This window comes from Oryzias melastigma, unplaced genomic scaffold, assembly GCF_002922805.2.
Source record: "Oryzias melastigma strain HK-1 unplaced genomic scaffold, ASM292280v2 sc00247, whole genome shotgun sequence".
Lineage (NCBI taxonomy): Eukaryota > Metazoa > Chordata > Actinopteri > Beloniformes > Adrianichthyidae > Oryzias > Oryzias melastigma.
In genome coordinates, this window is record NW_023416889.1 from 252,758 (window position 1) to 268,310 (window position 15,553).

General features: G+C 42.9%; 1 protein-coding gene across 1 annotated transcript in view; it reads right to left on the reverse strand.

Moving 5' to 3' along the window:
• Positions 1 to 15,553, reverse strand: part of ascc3 (activating signal cointegrator 1 complex subunit 3) — a gene marked incomplete at its 5' end in the record, with an annotated part of 74,205 nt that overhangs the window by 29,074 nt on the left and 29,578 nt on the right. Inside the window, 10 exon segments of the mRNA XM_024262287.1 lie at positions 60 to 145; positions 4,370 to 4,590; positions 5,441 to 5,609; positions 5,695 to 5,793; positions 8,271 to 8,425; positions 8,800 to 9,025; positions 11,821 to 11,997; positions 12,105 to 12,191; positions 14,379 to 14,543; positions 14,659 to 14,778. Of these exon segments, the coding sequence (XP_024118055.1) occupies positions 60 to 145; positions 4,370 to 4,590; positions 5,441 to 5,609; positions 5,695 to 5,793; positions 8,271 to 8,425; positions 8,800 to 9,025; positions 11,821 to 11,997; positions 12,105 to 12,191; positions 14,379 to 14,543; positions 14,659 to 14,778 (1,505 nt within the window).

The following is a 15,553-nucleotide window of genomic DNA, read 5'->3' on the forward strand; positions in this document are numbered from 1 at the left end:
GCTGCACCAGCTCTGCTGCAGACAGGAACCTCCAACATACATACAGAGATAGCTCTTACTTTTTGCCTAACTTTTCTTCAATTCTGATCTTCCAGTCTTCCATCCTCTCCCTTACCAGGGCTTTGAGGGGTGCAATGTACACTACCTGTAAACAAATCCAGACAAATAATTTATTCTAATTTGTAGTAGTAAGAAAACCTGAGTTCCATCAGATGTAAACTCTGCATGAAGGCTCAGCCATCCCAGGTCTTTATCCTTTTTCCTATGAAAGTTCATTCATCCATCTTCTTAGCTGCTTGTCCCTTTCGGAGTCTCTGGGGTGCTGGAGCCTAACCCGGTTACTGATGGGTGAAGGCAGGATACAACTGAACAGGTCTCCAGTCTGTCTCAGGGCCTCAATCACACACAAATTCACTCTCACATTCACACCTAGGAATGACAAACATACGGCCCGCAAGATGGTTTAATCTGGCCCAGTTATGAAGGAAAAAATATTTTCAAATAAATAAGCAAGTTTCTAGCCCATTCCTGTGGCCAGTTATGGTTCTTTAATGAAATGACCGCAATGCGCAATTCCACCACAAGGGGGAGCACAGGAAACTCTAGATCAGTGTTTTTCAACCAGTGAGAGATGGTCTGGTGTGCCGCGGGAAATGACCCATTTTCAAATATCTAAAACATTTACCATCACTATGGTATCAGCTCTGTGTTCATCCAAATGGCCCTGATTTAACACTCGATAGTTTTGAATATGCAAGATGGTGAAAAACATTTTTCTTTGATTCTATAAATGACTCTTTAATCAGAATGATGTAACCACAATCCGGCCACAAAACCAGCCGCAAGCTTTGCTTGAAAAGTCCCGCCCCCTTCAACTGTCTCCGCCAATCATTGTTGGAGGCTTGATCACATGTCATCAATCTGACCAATCAGAAGTGGTTAACGTCCTGACTTCCTGGTTCTGATTCGGCTCATAAACATAAAGTCTCTCAGTTCCAACAAAAATAACAGCTAAAGTTCGTGTTTAGAGGTGTAGCTTCCAGGAGGATCCGACGTCAGACAGTTTAAAAAGTGAACAAAAGAATGAAGCTCAGAGACGCGAGTATGGCAGGGGGGGGGGGGCAAACCCGGGATCATGCCATTTCCGTTAGTTACTAAACTGTTGATCGGAGGACCGTCAGTGACCGTGATATCCACACAGATAGTATTTAATTAAACCTCAAGAATAACCTCAAGGTAAGTGAATTGAGATTGATAAACACTTTGGTTGCCTAATGACACTTCGACACATGGGTGGGCAAGGCGGGAGTCGAACCCGCTCGCTTCTGATCAGGAGTCGACCGCCCTACCGCTGCACCACGGCCGCCCATAGAATGTGGAGGGACTGTACACCAGTACAGACAAAACCTTTTTACCTTTTTGATGCTACTGTGCCGCGTGATTTTTTTTCATGGGAAAAAGTGTACCTTTGCTCAAAAAAGGTTGAAAAACACTGATGTAGAGATCAAGAAATAAACAAGATGAATGCCACACCATGCCGAGTTTTGGAAGAGAATGGGTTAACGCCAGAATGTTTGCAAGTTTAACCCTCTGGAACCTAGAGCCTAAAAATGTTTGTTTACTTTTGAATTTACCTCTGTATTTTCACTTTAACATACTTATTTGGTATTATTTTAATCAGCACAACCTCTCCTATGTGACTCTACCTTTATTTAGTCATTTTTCCATGTTGTCTTCACACACTAGACATAAAATCATGCAAAAACAGAAAATTCCATCCGGAAAAATGGGATTCATTTTACTGTGGAAACCCCAAAAATGTCTAACAAACTGTTTTTACAACACAGAATGAAAGGTTTAGGTGTAATTTCATAAAAACTACAACAATAAGTGTAGTCAACAAACTAATCAACACAATTTTGAATTAAAATACTAAAAAAATTCCAGGCGAAATTCACAGATTCCTTATTTGGGCCACAAATATGAACAGTTTGTGTTAATAGAGGAACATCACAGACCTCACAGCTCCATGATGTGATCTTTCATATGTTCTCATACAGACAGTAGTAGTACTTCAGTCTGCCTGTGTGGCTTCAGCTTCTAAAGATAAGAATTTCTCCTTTAAGAACACTGCTGTTCATTTGACATTTTTCCTGGAATTCTATTTTTTTTCTCTTTTCTTTAACTTTTTTTTTCCTCATATACTTTCCTTGTTGTGTTTGTGAGGAATAATAAAATGTTTTAGGGAGAAGTTTTATTACATAAATAAAATAATGAACAGTTTCCTCCTTGTGGGATTTCTAATAGCAGACAGCTCCGTTCCGCTCTGCCTCCACCGTGGGCACACTGCCCAGCAGCAAGTGGGACTGTCGTGAAGAAACTCAGAGTTTCCGCGATTTTTTGACAACACAGGTGGTTTTTCATGTTGTAGTAAACTAATTTTGGACCCTGTCCCAAGGCAAAGATAAGATCGCTTTCCTCCTTGTGGGGTTTTCAAAAGTGGACGGCTTTGTTTAGCTCCGCCCCCACCGCATGTAAGCTGACCTGCATTGCAGCCGTCTGATCAAAGTTTGTCTTCCACCTTATTTATTCAAATGAAAGATTGCTTTTGTTCAAAAACTACAAATAAAGCCATGTTCTGCCTTCAATTCAATAAAATATCAGTTACAGAACATAAACAAAGTTCACATTTATTTTAGATTGAGTTTGATCACGTTGATCTCACAGCTGCACAGCAGGACGCATGAGGGCGTCCGTCGGTTCCAGAGGGTTCATTTAGTTTAATTTTTCATTGATAAACACATTTATATTTTAGACAGGGTATTTATTTTTTTCCATAGCCCCTTCTTGAGTTTACTATCGGATCGCTTTAATGTCAGATGTTAAACATTCCGTCTGTATAAAATTGAATAAACCTTTTTTTCTTTTCTTTGTAAAATCAATTTTATTTGAAATGATTTGGACTCAGTAAATGAAAGTGTAATAATAAGTGATTAGACCACTAGGTTGTTTGAGGCATTTTTTACAACTTAGAAAAAAACAAAAACAAAGCTACAGATAACAAGTTGAACAAAGGTTATTTTGCCATTATGTTACTGGTCCGGCCCACTTGAGATCAGATGGGTTGAATGCAGCCCCCAAACCAAAAGGAGTTTGACACCCCTGCTTGAGAGTAATGAACCTATGAAGCATGTTTTTGGACGGTGGGAGGAAGCCGGAGTCCCCGGTGAAAACCCACGCATGCACGGGGAGAACATGCAAACTCCACACAGAAAGGTCCCAGCCGGGATTCGAACCGGGGCCTTCTCGCTGTGAGGCAAGAGCGCTAACCACTGCACCACCGTACAGCCAGTTATTAATAAGTTATTTTCCATTCTGATCCGGTATAAAAAGTTAAACAGTTAAGGTTACAGTAGTCTAATCCAGCAGGAAGCCTCAATGAAAACTGGGAGGCAGCAGTATGTACAGTAACGCCTGAAGCACCTAAAAGTTTGGATATTGTTAAACAAACTCCTGCTCACATTTTACCTGCATCTTGTTCTTGTGATCATGTTATTGATCATGTTTTAATCACAGCCTGCAGTCTCCCATAGATGCAAACTATCAAGTGCCACTTCTAAAATACCATGGAGGACTGATATCATTAAGTATCTGAAGCAGACCTGCAGGAGTAGAGGAGGACAATTTTCACCAGCTATCAGCAACTTTTAAGGCCCCTGATTACACAATAATTTTATGCTGGAGTATTCTGCATTATAAGGGCTCCACGTGGAGGAATTAATTTTAATATGCGTGATACCTGCAATCCTGCAGTAAAATTCAGGCTCTGTACATACATCTTAATTGTTTAATTTTAACCCCTTTCTTATTTTGATTTTAGCATCAAGGTTTCCCTGTGAGGATCCTTTGTGCCAGGGCTTGCTGGTTTGGACTGTGGTTGTTGGAGTGGTTCTCACCCCTCTGGGGCAGCTGGGGTACCATGGCTGTGGAATGGACCCCGTAGCTGTCCAGTCTGGGTGAGCACTGTGGAGATGTTACTTTGACTGAGCTGGCTCCTGGATGAATAGATTCCCAATATAGTGTTTGCTTACAGCACAACCTCGCCTTAAGTTTATTTGTAAGAAGCATTCATTATCTGTGGGATCATGGGATGTATATGCTAACGGGGGGTGGGGGTGGAATTGGGTTTTCATTTAAAAAATTCAGACTTTCCCAAAAATAAATCTTATTAAACAGGTAATTCAAGCTAATTAGTAATTTATTTCATTGTTTTATTCAATAATGTATCTACTCCCCAACCCATAAAATCTATTAGAATCATGTATTAAGAAAAAAAAACACAAGAAAACAAGAAGCCAGTAGGTCAAACCTTTGAAGACGGATATTTGTTGAAGACCCGGAACATGGCCATCTCTGCAGCTATGGTTTTCCCAGAGCCGGTGGGGGCTCCCAGCAGGACGTTAGTGTCCGTGTGGTACAGGGTATGGAAGATCTGGGTCTGGATGGGGTTGAAGTGAGTGAACTTGTACAGGCTCTCATACTCTGGGTTCCCCAGGGCAATCACCGGTAAAGGCTGCAGATCAAGCAGCTCTAAGAAAGAAACCCAAAAAATACATTTTCTTCAAGTCATCTTGATGTAGTTATTAAAAAAAAACTGGGTTCCTTAAAAAGATATTCAAGCAACATTTTCATTGGAGTGAGAAAAATATGTTGGTCAGTTTGGTCTCAGAGCTGCAGTTGAAACTCCAAGTAAAACACAGGGAGAACAAACTGGAAGGTTCACATTCCAATGATGACAGATCTATCTTAGCATCAGTTACTGAAGGACTTAGAATGACTTTCAAACACACAATTGATTGAATTTGTACATGTCAAAGAAAAGGAGGATTTTTTATTATTTCCAGATTTTTTTGACAGAAAATGTATCATTGGGGCACAATCTGAACGTTCATCCTATTAATATGAAATGATCACTGTTTAAATATTTATGTTTTTCCTCAGTTTTATTAAAATGTCATACAATTATCTTTGATAATCAACACTTTGCTCCAGGTGTGTACTGCTACCAATCACAGCGTGACAACCCCAGCCCCCACACACTCTGGAGCAGGACAGGAGGAGAAATGGAGAGAGACGGCCTGTCTTGTTAAGATCGCTTTCCTCCTTGTGGGGTTTCCAAAAGTGGACAGCTCTGTTTGCTCCACCCCCACCGCAGGTAAGCTGACCTGGATTGCATGGAAAGACAGTGGTGCATGCCGTGTCCACACTGTTGCCACATCACTACGCTGGCATCGATAAGCATTGCTGTTAAGGCTGAAACGTATTTGGTCCAGTAAAAAACTGACTGCGTGGCACCAGTACAAAACAGTACTGGTTTCAGGACAGCATCTCCTGGAGGGATCTTGTGGAAATAATTAATGCAAGTGTAAACAGTGCATACCTGTGTGGGGGGGGTGTCTCTCGGGTAAAACAAGGTTCTGGAAGTTGATAATGCAGACAGCTTCAGCTCCTAGCCAGCGATCAGACACTGCCTTAATGTAGTATTGAGAGGGCAGTGGTTCAAAAATGGGAATGGTGAACACCACATGTTGAGGCTCTTTGGAGACCACCTGAATGAAGGACAGTGAGTGACCAGGAGCTGTAGCCTACATTTACCTGTGAGGACCTCTGCCGCCACTTCACATACACACCAACCTGTTTTTTCTGGAGAAGAAAGTACTCAGAATGGTAGATGTGATCATTGATGGGGTCTTCCACCCACAACCACCATGGCTCACCCACCGAGCCATGCACCTGAGACAAACAAAGGACACACATGACACTGCTTTTCTGCATACTCTCACCACATTAGTAATGGATGCAAACATGAACGTCCTTTCCGCTTCTCAGAAAGTCTCTTTGAATGGGAAAACCCCCACGGAAAAGCCTTTCAGATGTGACCTCATAGACTGTATATAAATATAACTGGACTGAGCAACCCCCCCTCCTCCGTGTTCCATATAGGAAGTACCACTGGGTTCCAAAAAGGCCAAAGTCCCATTGACTTACATTGGGAAACAGACAGTTATTTCTCAGTCATTTTATATGTCAGAATAATCATTCTTCCTCTGCTGCTTTCTGATTAACTTCTTTTTTCTAATCCTCATTTTTTTTAAAGATTTTTTTTCCATTATCACAAGTTATTCGAGTTAGCGTTTGTGTGTCTGATGTCGACCGTCTGGGGGGTTTGATTGACAGATGACGGGTAGCCAATGGTAGCAGACTTCATCAATGGCTCCGTGAAGACCTTTTAACACCTACTTTACAATTCAACAATGTACCAATCATTGTCCTACTGTTGTTTTCCTCAATGGAATGTACCGATGCAGCAGTTTAAAACAACAAGAGGAGCATGCTGTCGACATTTTTAGATGAGGATTTACTCTGTAGAAATAGATTTCACTCTGAGGTTATGTGCTTTGGACTTTTTTGTTTAACGTTCGTTTTCCTTTTTTTCTCTGTTTTGATTGTAGCTTATAAATTCTAAGTTGTGTATCATACGGAATGGTACAGCTCCTCCATAAAATCACCAACCAAAGTTTCATCTTCTTCACTTTTCCAGCTTCAGCCTGAATTAGACGCAGCCGTCTGAGGAGCGCGAGACAAACTTCAATGGATGTTGTCGTATTTTCAAACAGGAGAAAGATCCAGCTGTTCACTTGTTAGGATGGTTATTTATTTTAAATACCGCTGAACGCGCTTCTCATGTGCATCTGATCAGACTGTAACCTGGCAGCGCATGTGAAGTAACGCTGCACGCGCGAGAGGGGTCCGCGCGCCGTTTTGCAGCGGTGTCACCCAAATGCTACTTTTATCTCGACAAAAGGAATACATGTCCAAAAGGACTGCTGACAGAATCAAATGTTGGAATGGTTCTCCCTCAAAGGCTTCAACAATGACTTGTACAATTCTCCGCCATTATTAAAGTAGAAACTGTTTACATCTGCGGTCTCGTGGTCGAGGCGTGGAAAGAGGCAGACGGTTGCAATAAACTCACTCCAGATTGGCGACAGTACTTCCTGTAGATTCCATGACTCAGCTATGACTCAGACCAATCGCTGAAGATGGGTTGCAAATGGCGATATCCGTTTCAGGAAGTGACAGTGAAAGTGGCGGCCTACTTTCGCGAGGAAAGGAAGTAATGCATTTCCAATGGGGGACCTCGTGGCTCGAGAAGTCCATTATTTTTACAGTCAATGTGTGACCATTGACAGTATGTAGAGAACTGGACTGAGCAGCTGTGGTGTCACCATAGACAGTATAGAGAGAACCGGACTGATCCTCTCCTTCCCCTCGTGTTCCAAACAGGAAGTACCTGCTGGTCCCAGAAAGCCAAATTCCCCTAGACTTCTATAGAGACATGAACAGCTGTTACTCAGTTATTCTGTTTGTCAGAATAACATTTCTTGCTCTCATGTCTCTTTTTAACATCTTCTTGGTAAACCTATTTTTTTCATGATATATTTTCTTTATCGCAAGTTATTCCCGTTATAAACTAGCCAGTCAGATGCCTCAATAAGAGCATGTGATGCCCGCCAGTCCCACCTCGAACATTTGAAGTGTTTGACAGATTCTCAGACCAATCACTGTTTACCAACGTTCTCTGGTCCCAAAATGGCATAACAGCCGATATCCATGAATTGACTTCATTTTGTTGGAAGGTAACAACCTTGGTTTGTCCATCTCTATTCATGTCAATACGAGTCAAAAGCCTAACTTCCAGCTCCAGTGCCATGACTAACAGCTGTTTATTTCTCCATAGAAGTGTATGGGATCTTGGCTTCTTAAAGCAAACAGGTACTTCCCTATTTTTGCTTGTACTTCAGTTTGTGCCACTCTACAAAAACCAAAGACCCTTGATTTTTGACATCATATCCTGTACTCCGCAATGTGTCTTTCTGGGTGATGAGCGCTGCCAGAATTGCGTTCCTGCTGCCCACCACTGGGCAAGCTGTGTTTGGATGTGTTGCCCTACCACCACCAGTTTCATCTCGTGGGGTTAATAAAGTTTTCTTTCTTCTTTTAGCTTGAAGTTTTTCTTCCCTTCCTCCTTTCCATCCATCTGGAACGCGAAGTGCGAGGGATCACTCAGTTCAGTTCTCTATATAAAGTCAATGCCTCTACCCTTAACAAAACAACTACACTGACAGCCCAGAAATGTGCCGAGGTAGTATATTCTTGAAGATCAAACACCTAAAAACCCATGTTGGAAAAATAACTTTTTGTGTCACCTGGTCGTTCCAGCGATAGTCGGGCGTGACCGTCAGACGAACTCGTAGAACAGTGCGTGTGATTGGCTGGATGTTGGCCTCCATCAGGATGGAAGGGATCTGATGCACACACTGTTTGACTGTTAAGCCAATGTTTACATGGTGGAGCATGTGACCTGACAAGCACACAGCAAGCATTAAAAAGCTAAGCTTCTTCATAGAAGGAAATGGATCTCCCAAAGCTCCCTTTACTCAACATTGTTTTGGTTTAGTTGATATTCAGATGTTTTCCAAAAAATGTCCAGAGAGCAGAACATTCTTTCACAAGTCTTTGTAAAAAAAACAGTATTTATGCCTGAGAGTTGGACTTGTATACCTGTGACCAGAACAAGTGTTTAGGACACCTGATTCTGATGATTTGGATGAGTGAACCAATAATATAGTGCATATTCTATGAAATCTTTTTTATGGAATTATGGAAATAAATGAACTTTTTCAGAAAAGGTCTGTATGTGTCCCATCAGTACGCTTAAGATGGAGGCTGCTTTACCTATTTCATCCTTCCTCATCTCCTTCAGCTTCTCCACAGTCAGCTTCTTCTCCTCCAGGCGGTTTAGCACTATGTGGCCCAGGTTGGGAAACTGTCGGAGGGGGTGGGCAAATCCCCAGAGGCGCTTGTCAATCACTTTGCAGAGGGTGAGTAGTCGGTAGGTCATAGCAGGCCACCTCTTCCTCAAAGCAATCTCAAACAGAGCCCTCATAATCCGAGCAGCGTTCTGAAAAAGTTCACTTGGTCAGCAAAAACACAGCATGTAAATTTCAAACTGAACTAATCATTCTTGGGCTTAGCCATTGCCCAAAAATAACTAAACATTTACTGAAGAAACAGAGCTGCAGGGTTCCTACACATTTCTTTAAGATAAATGTAGGACTTTATGAGACATTGCTTTTGAAATATTAAGGCCAATTTTCTGCTTAATTCCCAGCCCACTGACTAAAAAAAAAATGAATCCTTGAATTTCAGAACGATAATTTCTTAAAAAATAAAACCACAGTATTTCAGAATGTGAAACACAAAAACAATAAGTTAAAAAGTATCAAATGAACATAGATCACAAAGAAAGTCAACTTTCTTTGCTCTGCATTCATGGTACCAATGGCTTCATCAACTAGAGCTGTCTGTCAACTTCTCCCTATGACCTCTCCGCAGAAGCTTGGACCCTGATAGCAGGCCAGTTTTCTTAGCCTCCTCTACCAGCCTGACTCTGCTCCTGTCCAGAACCTCAGACACCTCCTGCAGGCACCTTCCTCTCATCCGTGGCTCCTTAAAGTCTAACCAAAGACTAAATCGACTTATTTTTGGCTGTTTACCTCTATAAATGGGGCTTTAAAAGTGCTTTCTGTTGGTCATTTAAATAATTTAAACACATAAAAAAATGTGTTTAATTCTTGAAAATATAGTCAAAAAGTGTCTGAGTGCCACCCCCTACAGGTTTAAACGAGGTATTACATTTGAGTTTTGTGATTGGTCAAACCATTTAAAGGCCTTGTGCAGTGGCAAATTTTTTTTTTTTTTTTAACACAACAGTTAAACCATAACGGTGGTATGTTTTCAATAGGCTGTACAGAATTTCTGATTTATTTTAATCTGACTGCAGCACATACAAGTTCCTTTCAAATTAAAATTAAGTCTTAAAGGCCTCTTGCAGTGGCAAATTTTTTTTTTAATTTAGAAAGTCAATGGAACTTGGAAAACGAATCTGATAAAAATATTCACTTAAAATGATCCAGCGCGGTTTTATTGATCATTTTATGGTCGTGCACAGCTTCAAATTTGGGCGATGGGTGGTGATGGGCGGGGGCTGCGCGTGACGTCACTTCAGGGATCCCAGAGTGTAAACAACAATGGCGGACGGTTTGAGAAGCGACGTAGACCACGATTTAGCGGATATTTCTTCATCAAACACGGGAATTTTAACGACACAGGGTTCGGAGGGTGTACAGCCCTACCAGTTTGAACCGGAGGTTTCCTCATCTGAGGATACAGGGGCTTCGGATGACGATGGTGAAAGCTCATACAGCGATGGCGGGGAGAAGACGATCAAACTTGACTATTTAGAGGAAGTAAAAGTCGTAACAAGGTTTCTATAGGTGAACCTGCAGAAGGATCATTACCGGAAAAGGAAAGGCGCCGCCGCTGCCGCGCAGCGTCCTTTGTCGTCCTCCTCCAGGGCCGAGGCGGACGAGGGTCTGCTGCTGCTGCGGCGACGGGTGGGCTCGCTCCCCCGCCGCCCTCTCGGCCTCCCTCGCCCGCGCGCAACCAACCCCCGCGCGGGTCCTCTTTCCAGACGGCCGGCGGGGTCCTCCTGCGCCCCGCGCGGAGGCCACCCCCACCGGCCTCACAGGCCCGGGAGGGAGTAAAAACCCTTCGTGCGGGCTCGGCTGCTGGCCCACGGCGCCCCCCATGCCCGGCCCGGGGCCTCGGAACCGCAAACCCCCCTCAGCGCGGCGCGGCGGCCTCACCCTGGCCGTCCGGGGGTGTCCGCCAGGTGCCCGTACACCCCCCGCGTTCCTCCTCCGGAGGGCCGGGGAGGGCTCAAAGCCTCCCCCTGACCGGGGAGCGCCCCTCTCCTTTATTGAAACGGGAAATTCATGAAGGGAGATCCCCTTCTTCGGCACATTACTCCACCCAAATACCACACTCCTATTCACCATTATCCCGTTCGAATCCCCAAATCCACGGCAGTCCAAATTCTATTATGTTAAGTAATTCCATACCCAGAAAGTCATCACAACACTAGCGGATCTAGCTGTATGTTCCTGTACTGACGTCATACGACCTATGACCTACTTATCGGTGGCTGCACAAAATCTGAGCGACCGCGCTATCTTTGAACGCTTGAAGAGAGTGCACGGGGCCGCGGGTGACAAAATAATTATACGGGGGTTCATTTGTGACATAAATACTAATGTTTTATTGCAGTTTAAGAAAAATCACGATTTTCACCGCACAAGGTTTTTAATGTCCCCCTGTGATGTGTGTCAAAGTCAAGGCCCGGGGGCCGGATCCGGCCCTCTGGGTAACTATACCCGGCCCTCCAGATCATTTTATTTTATTGTTATTAATGGTCTGATGATGCCTTGCGTTTATTTCTAACAAACAGTGAAGCAGTAATAATTATAATAATAATGGATTAGATTTATCTGCGCTTTTCCAGATGCTCAAAGCACTTACATTGTGTATCCATTATTCATTCACTCCTCATTCATACTTGGTGATGGTAAGCTACTACTGTAGCCACAGCTGCCCTGGGGCAGGCTGACAGAGGCGTGGCTGCCAGTACACACCTACGGCCCCTCTGACCTTCACTGGGACATTCATACATTCAGACACCAGTGGAGACACACTGGAGGCCAGGAGGGTTAAGTTCCTTGCCCAAGGACACAATGGCGGTTGGCTGGCAGGAGCGGGGATTGAACCCCAATCCTTTGATCATTGGCCGACCTGCTCAACCACCTGAGTCACAGTCGTCAAATTAGAAATGGAATTTGTGTCACATGACCATCTCACCTGTGCCACATAGGACAGGTCTGAGACGAGAGAGAAGTTTTCCACATCTCCACGACTGATGTATGTCTGCAGTAAGATGTTCACTTTGCCGTAGCTGTTTTCCACCCCGCCTGCAGCCAGAAGGTGGCAATAGTTGACTAGCATCTGATCCAGCTCCTCCAGCTCCTCCTCCCGGACCTGCAAACAAATATCTCTGTGAGAACCTTGCTCGTGCTTTCAGCAGACTACAGAGAGGTCTTAGATCTGGGCAGCTTGACAGACGTGGATGCTTGAAGACACCTCACCTTTAGTTGCTCAAACTCCTCTGCCTTAGACACAATGTTGAGGATGTCAGCTTCTGTGTTCTGAGAGCTGAACAGCTCATTGAAAGTCTTCACACATGAGGAAAAGAGAAACAGCTGGATGTTATTCAAAGACATAAAAAAAGGGGAAAACATTGTAGAAACTGTGTTCTTTCATCTGAGAAAAGGTTTGAAAGATGACACTTTTCATCTGGAGAAATGCCATCAGTGCTTAGAAGTACAGCATTCTTAGGCTCGTAGTTTTTCCTAATGTATGTTCCGTGGCGTTATGCTACAGTCACTTACTGGCTCAAACCAAATCTCTACAAGTCCTTTGGAATGTAGATGGTATTCATCATGCTTGCACTTATCAGAAATCTATTCACAGTATGGTAGGTGTCAGCATTAAGTAGCAATCAGGATCTGACTGTTGACTTTCATCATCTGTATTTGCTTCATTTATACCAGTGTTTTTCAACTTTGTTGAGCCAAGGTACATTTTCTCCTCGACAAAAACCCTGCGGCACACCAGCAACCAAAAGGAAAAAAACGAAAGAGAGAGAAACTCTAGTCTGCACTCATGTCGTCACAATCTCGTCTGCATTTTTTGGAATAACTGTTGAAGTTGTAACTGTAACTGTGGAAGTTGTAGCTCTTATTACTAAAAGTTGTGACAAAAGTTGTTTTCAAAAGTAATTTTCAACTAAACTAGTTGAAAATTTCCCCAGATAGTTATTTCCCCTCCAGTTTCTTAAAATGCTATGTAATACCACTTCATTAAAATCAAATAGAATGCGATTCTTTCAAAGAGTCATTTATTTTTTCAGTATTTTTTTAAATGTTTGTACCAGAGCAATTTATAAACAAATACATAATCACAGCATGCTTAATAACTTTACAGGAAAAAGACCAACATTATATTATAGTTTTAAATTGTACTACACAAAAACGCGAACATGCTAAAGTTTTATTAGTTTTTCTTTTGTCTAAATGAAAATGTAACTTAATTTATTTTTGGGCGTTTCAGTTTAGTTTAAATGTGTCTGTTGGCTGCTGAACCTTAAAGCTGTTTCTCTTCTTTTGTTATTACTTCTACTTCAACTTAACTTCAAGTTTTTCAAAAGTGACTGAAGTCTGAAACTGAATTTGTCCTTCAATCCAGACATGATTACAAAGCAGCCATTTCTTTTCTAAAGATGACTGGACCAAACCTGGAATCTCTGATTGAAATTCCTTTGTTCTCCAACACAAACCTTGAAGGAGAAATAAACTGGTTTCTTACTTCATGACAGTTAACAGCAGAGCAGTAAGAGATGCTGTCACATTAACCCAATGCATCATGGGAGATGTAGTGAAAAGCAGTGGTGATGATGCTGGACGGACTCATGCTTCATTTTTTTGACGTTTTACACGGTCTGACACCGGATCCTGCAGGAAGCTACTAGGGGTGTCTGGATTCTACACATCTATTCTGCACAGACATGTAACACGGACCCCCCTATTTTTCTTCCCTTCGAGCGCATTATTTGTCAATTCACATTAAATTTGAGTCCTCTGCCTTTTTTTAACACACATCAAAGTCACTGCTGAATGCTTGTCCAAAAGCGTGTCTAAAAAGCTGATGCTCCTGCTGCCTGTGGGAGGAGCTACTGTTAAGATTTTCTCATCCTGCTTATGGAAGACACAGAAGATGTTGAGAAATCTGGTACATTTATTTTGAAGAGCTCCACAAAGGTGTCGGCAAACTGTTCAGCGTGAAACCTGGGCGTTTTTTGATGAACACAGAGATGATACTCTGGTGATGCTGAATGTTTTTAAATCTGTGAAGACTCAACATTTTTCATAGCACACCTGACCATCTCTCACAGCACACTGGCTAAAAAACACTAATTTATGCCAAACAACCTACAGGTGAAAAGTCAAAAGCATGTTCTTTGGTACAAAGATAGTGAGACCATCATGCAAACAATGGTGTATACTTATTTAGGATTTAACTAACTTCATAGAAGGCCCAAAGCAGTTTACAATCCTAGTCTGTCATTCATCCATGCACACACCAATGCTTCTGCCAAACACTGGCACCAACCTATAACCACCAGGAGCAATGTGGGGCTCAGTGTCTTGCCCAAGGGCACTTGGACAAGCAGGGAGGGAATTAAACCTGAAATCTTCGGGTCAGAGGTCGACTGCTCTACCTCTGCACTACACTGTAAGCATGACTTGAAATTAGTGACACAAAGTTAGCCAATTGCGACTCCTATTAGGGTGGCTACTCACCTCAATTGTGTTGTATCTGATGTAGAAATGACTGGCAGTCCGGCCCAGGTCAGTACAGGCGAAGTAGCCGGTGCGCTCTTCAAAGCGGATCATGTGAGCCTTATCCAGCCTCCTGCCGGACTCCACCACGAGCTCTCTCCTGAACAGCTCCAGAGCCGGATCCATCTGGAACCAGTATATTTTCTCGCTTTAGAAGGCACTAAGTTCCTTTTTTTTTTTTTTTACCATTTAAAGTTTCAATTGTGCATCTGACGACCTATGCAGGCAATGCCACTCTCACCTGACATGCCTTGTGGTTGATGCCGTAAGCCAGCGGGTTGGCTCTCATTCGGACATACAGGTAAGTGTAACTTAACCACTTCACAGCCTCTTCCACGTTGGTGACGGTTCCCAGAGCAATCTGCAGTCAATATAAGCAATACTTGCATACATCAATGTCTGTGGCACCACCTAGTGGCTAAAACAACGAAGGTGCAACAGCAGTTTTTCTTCCACATCTAGCACCATATGTCATGGGGTTCACATCCACCCCCACAGAGAAAAATAGGCACTGCTGTTTATAACAACACCCCCATCCCTGCATGAAAACTCCCCAAATCTGAGACCAAACACACTCTTTTTTGTATTTACTTGTGTTACCTTTGTCTGATAAAATTTGGAGCTCTGAAAGGTTCAGGAGTTTACAAACATGCAGGCACAGAAGACATGAGGAAGAGGCAGCATGTTTGCCACCACTGTAAGGACACACGGCTCCAGACCATGCAGAGAGAAGGGAATCTTCCACTTGTGTTAGCTTTCTGTTACCATCCACGGTGATAACAGGTCAGTTTAAATTAGCTTTAAAGGGGCCTCACCATGATTTTCTTCAGCATGTCAGAGTGAACTGTATTCATATATATGATCATATATTACTTTGGACCACAAAAAAATGAATTATTTATGCATTATTAGTTATAGTTGATAAGTTTTTTCATACCCTGAAGTAAAACGACTTGTTTCCTGAAGCTCCGCCTGCTGCTGCGTGTGGGTGCCCATTTCATGAAGTCATCCCTCAAAAATAATCCAAACTTCCTCAAAGATGGATGCAGATACCATATATCTGCCTTTAGTGGGCCCGGTTATCGCTACACTGGTTCACAACACGCACACAGCTCCTGCACGGCTGGGCCAGACCG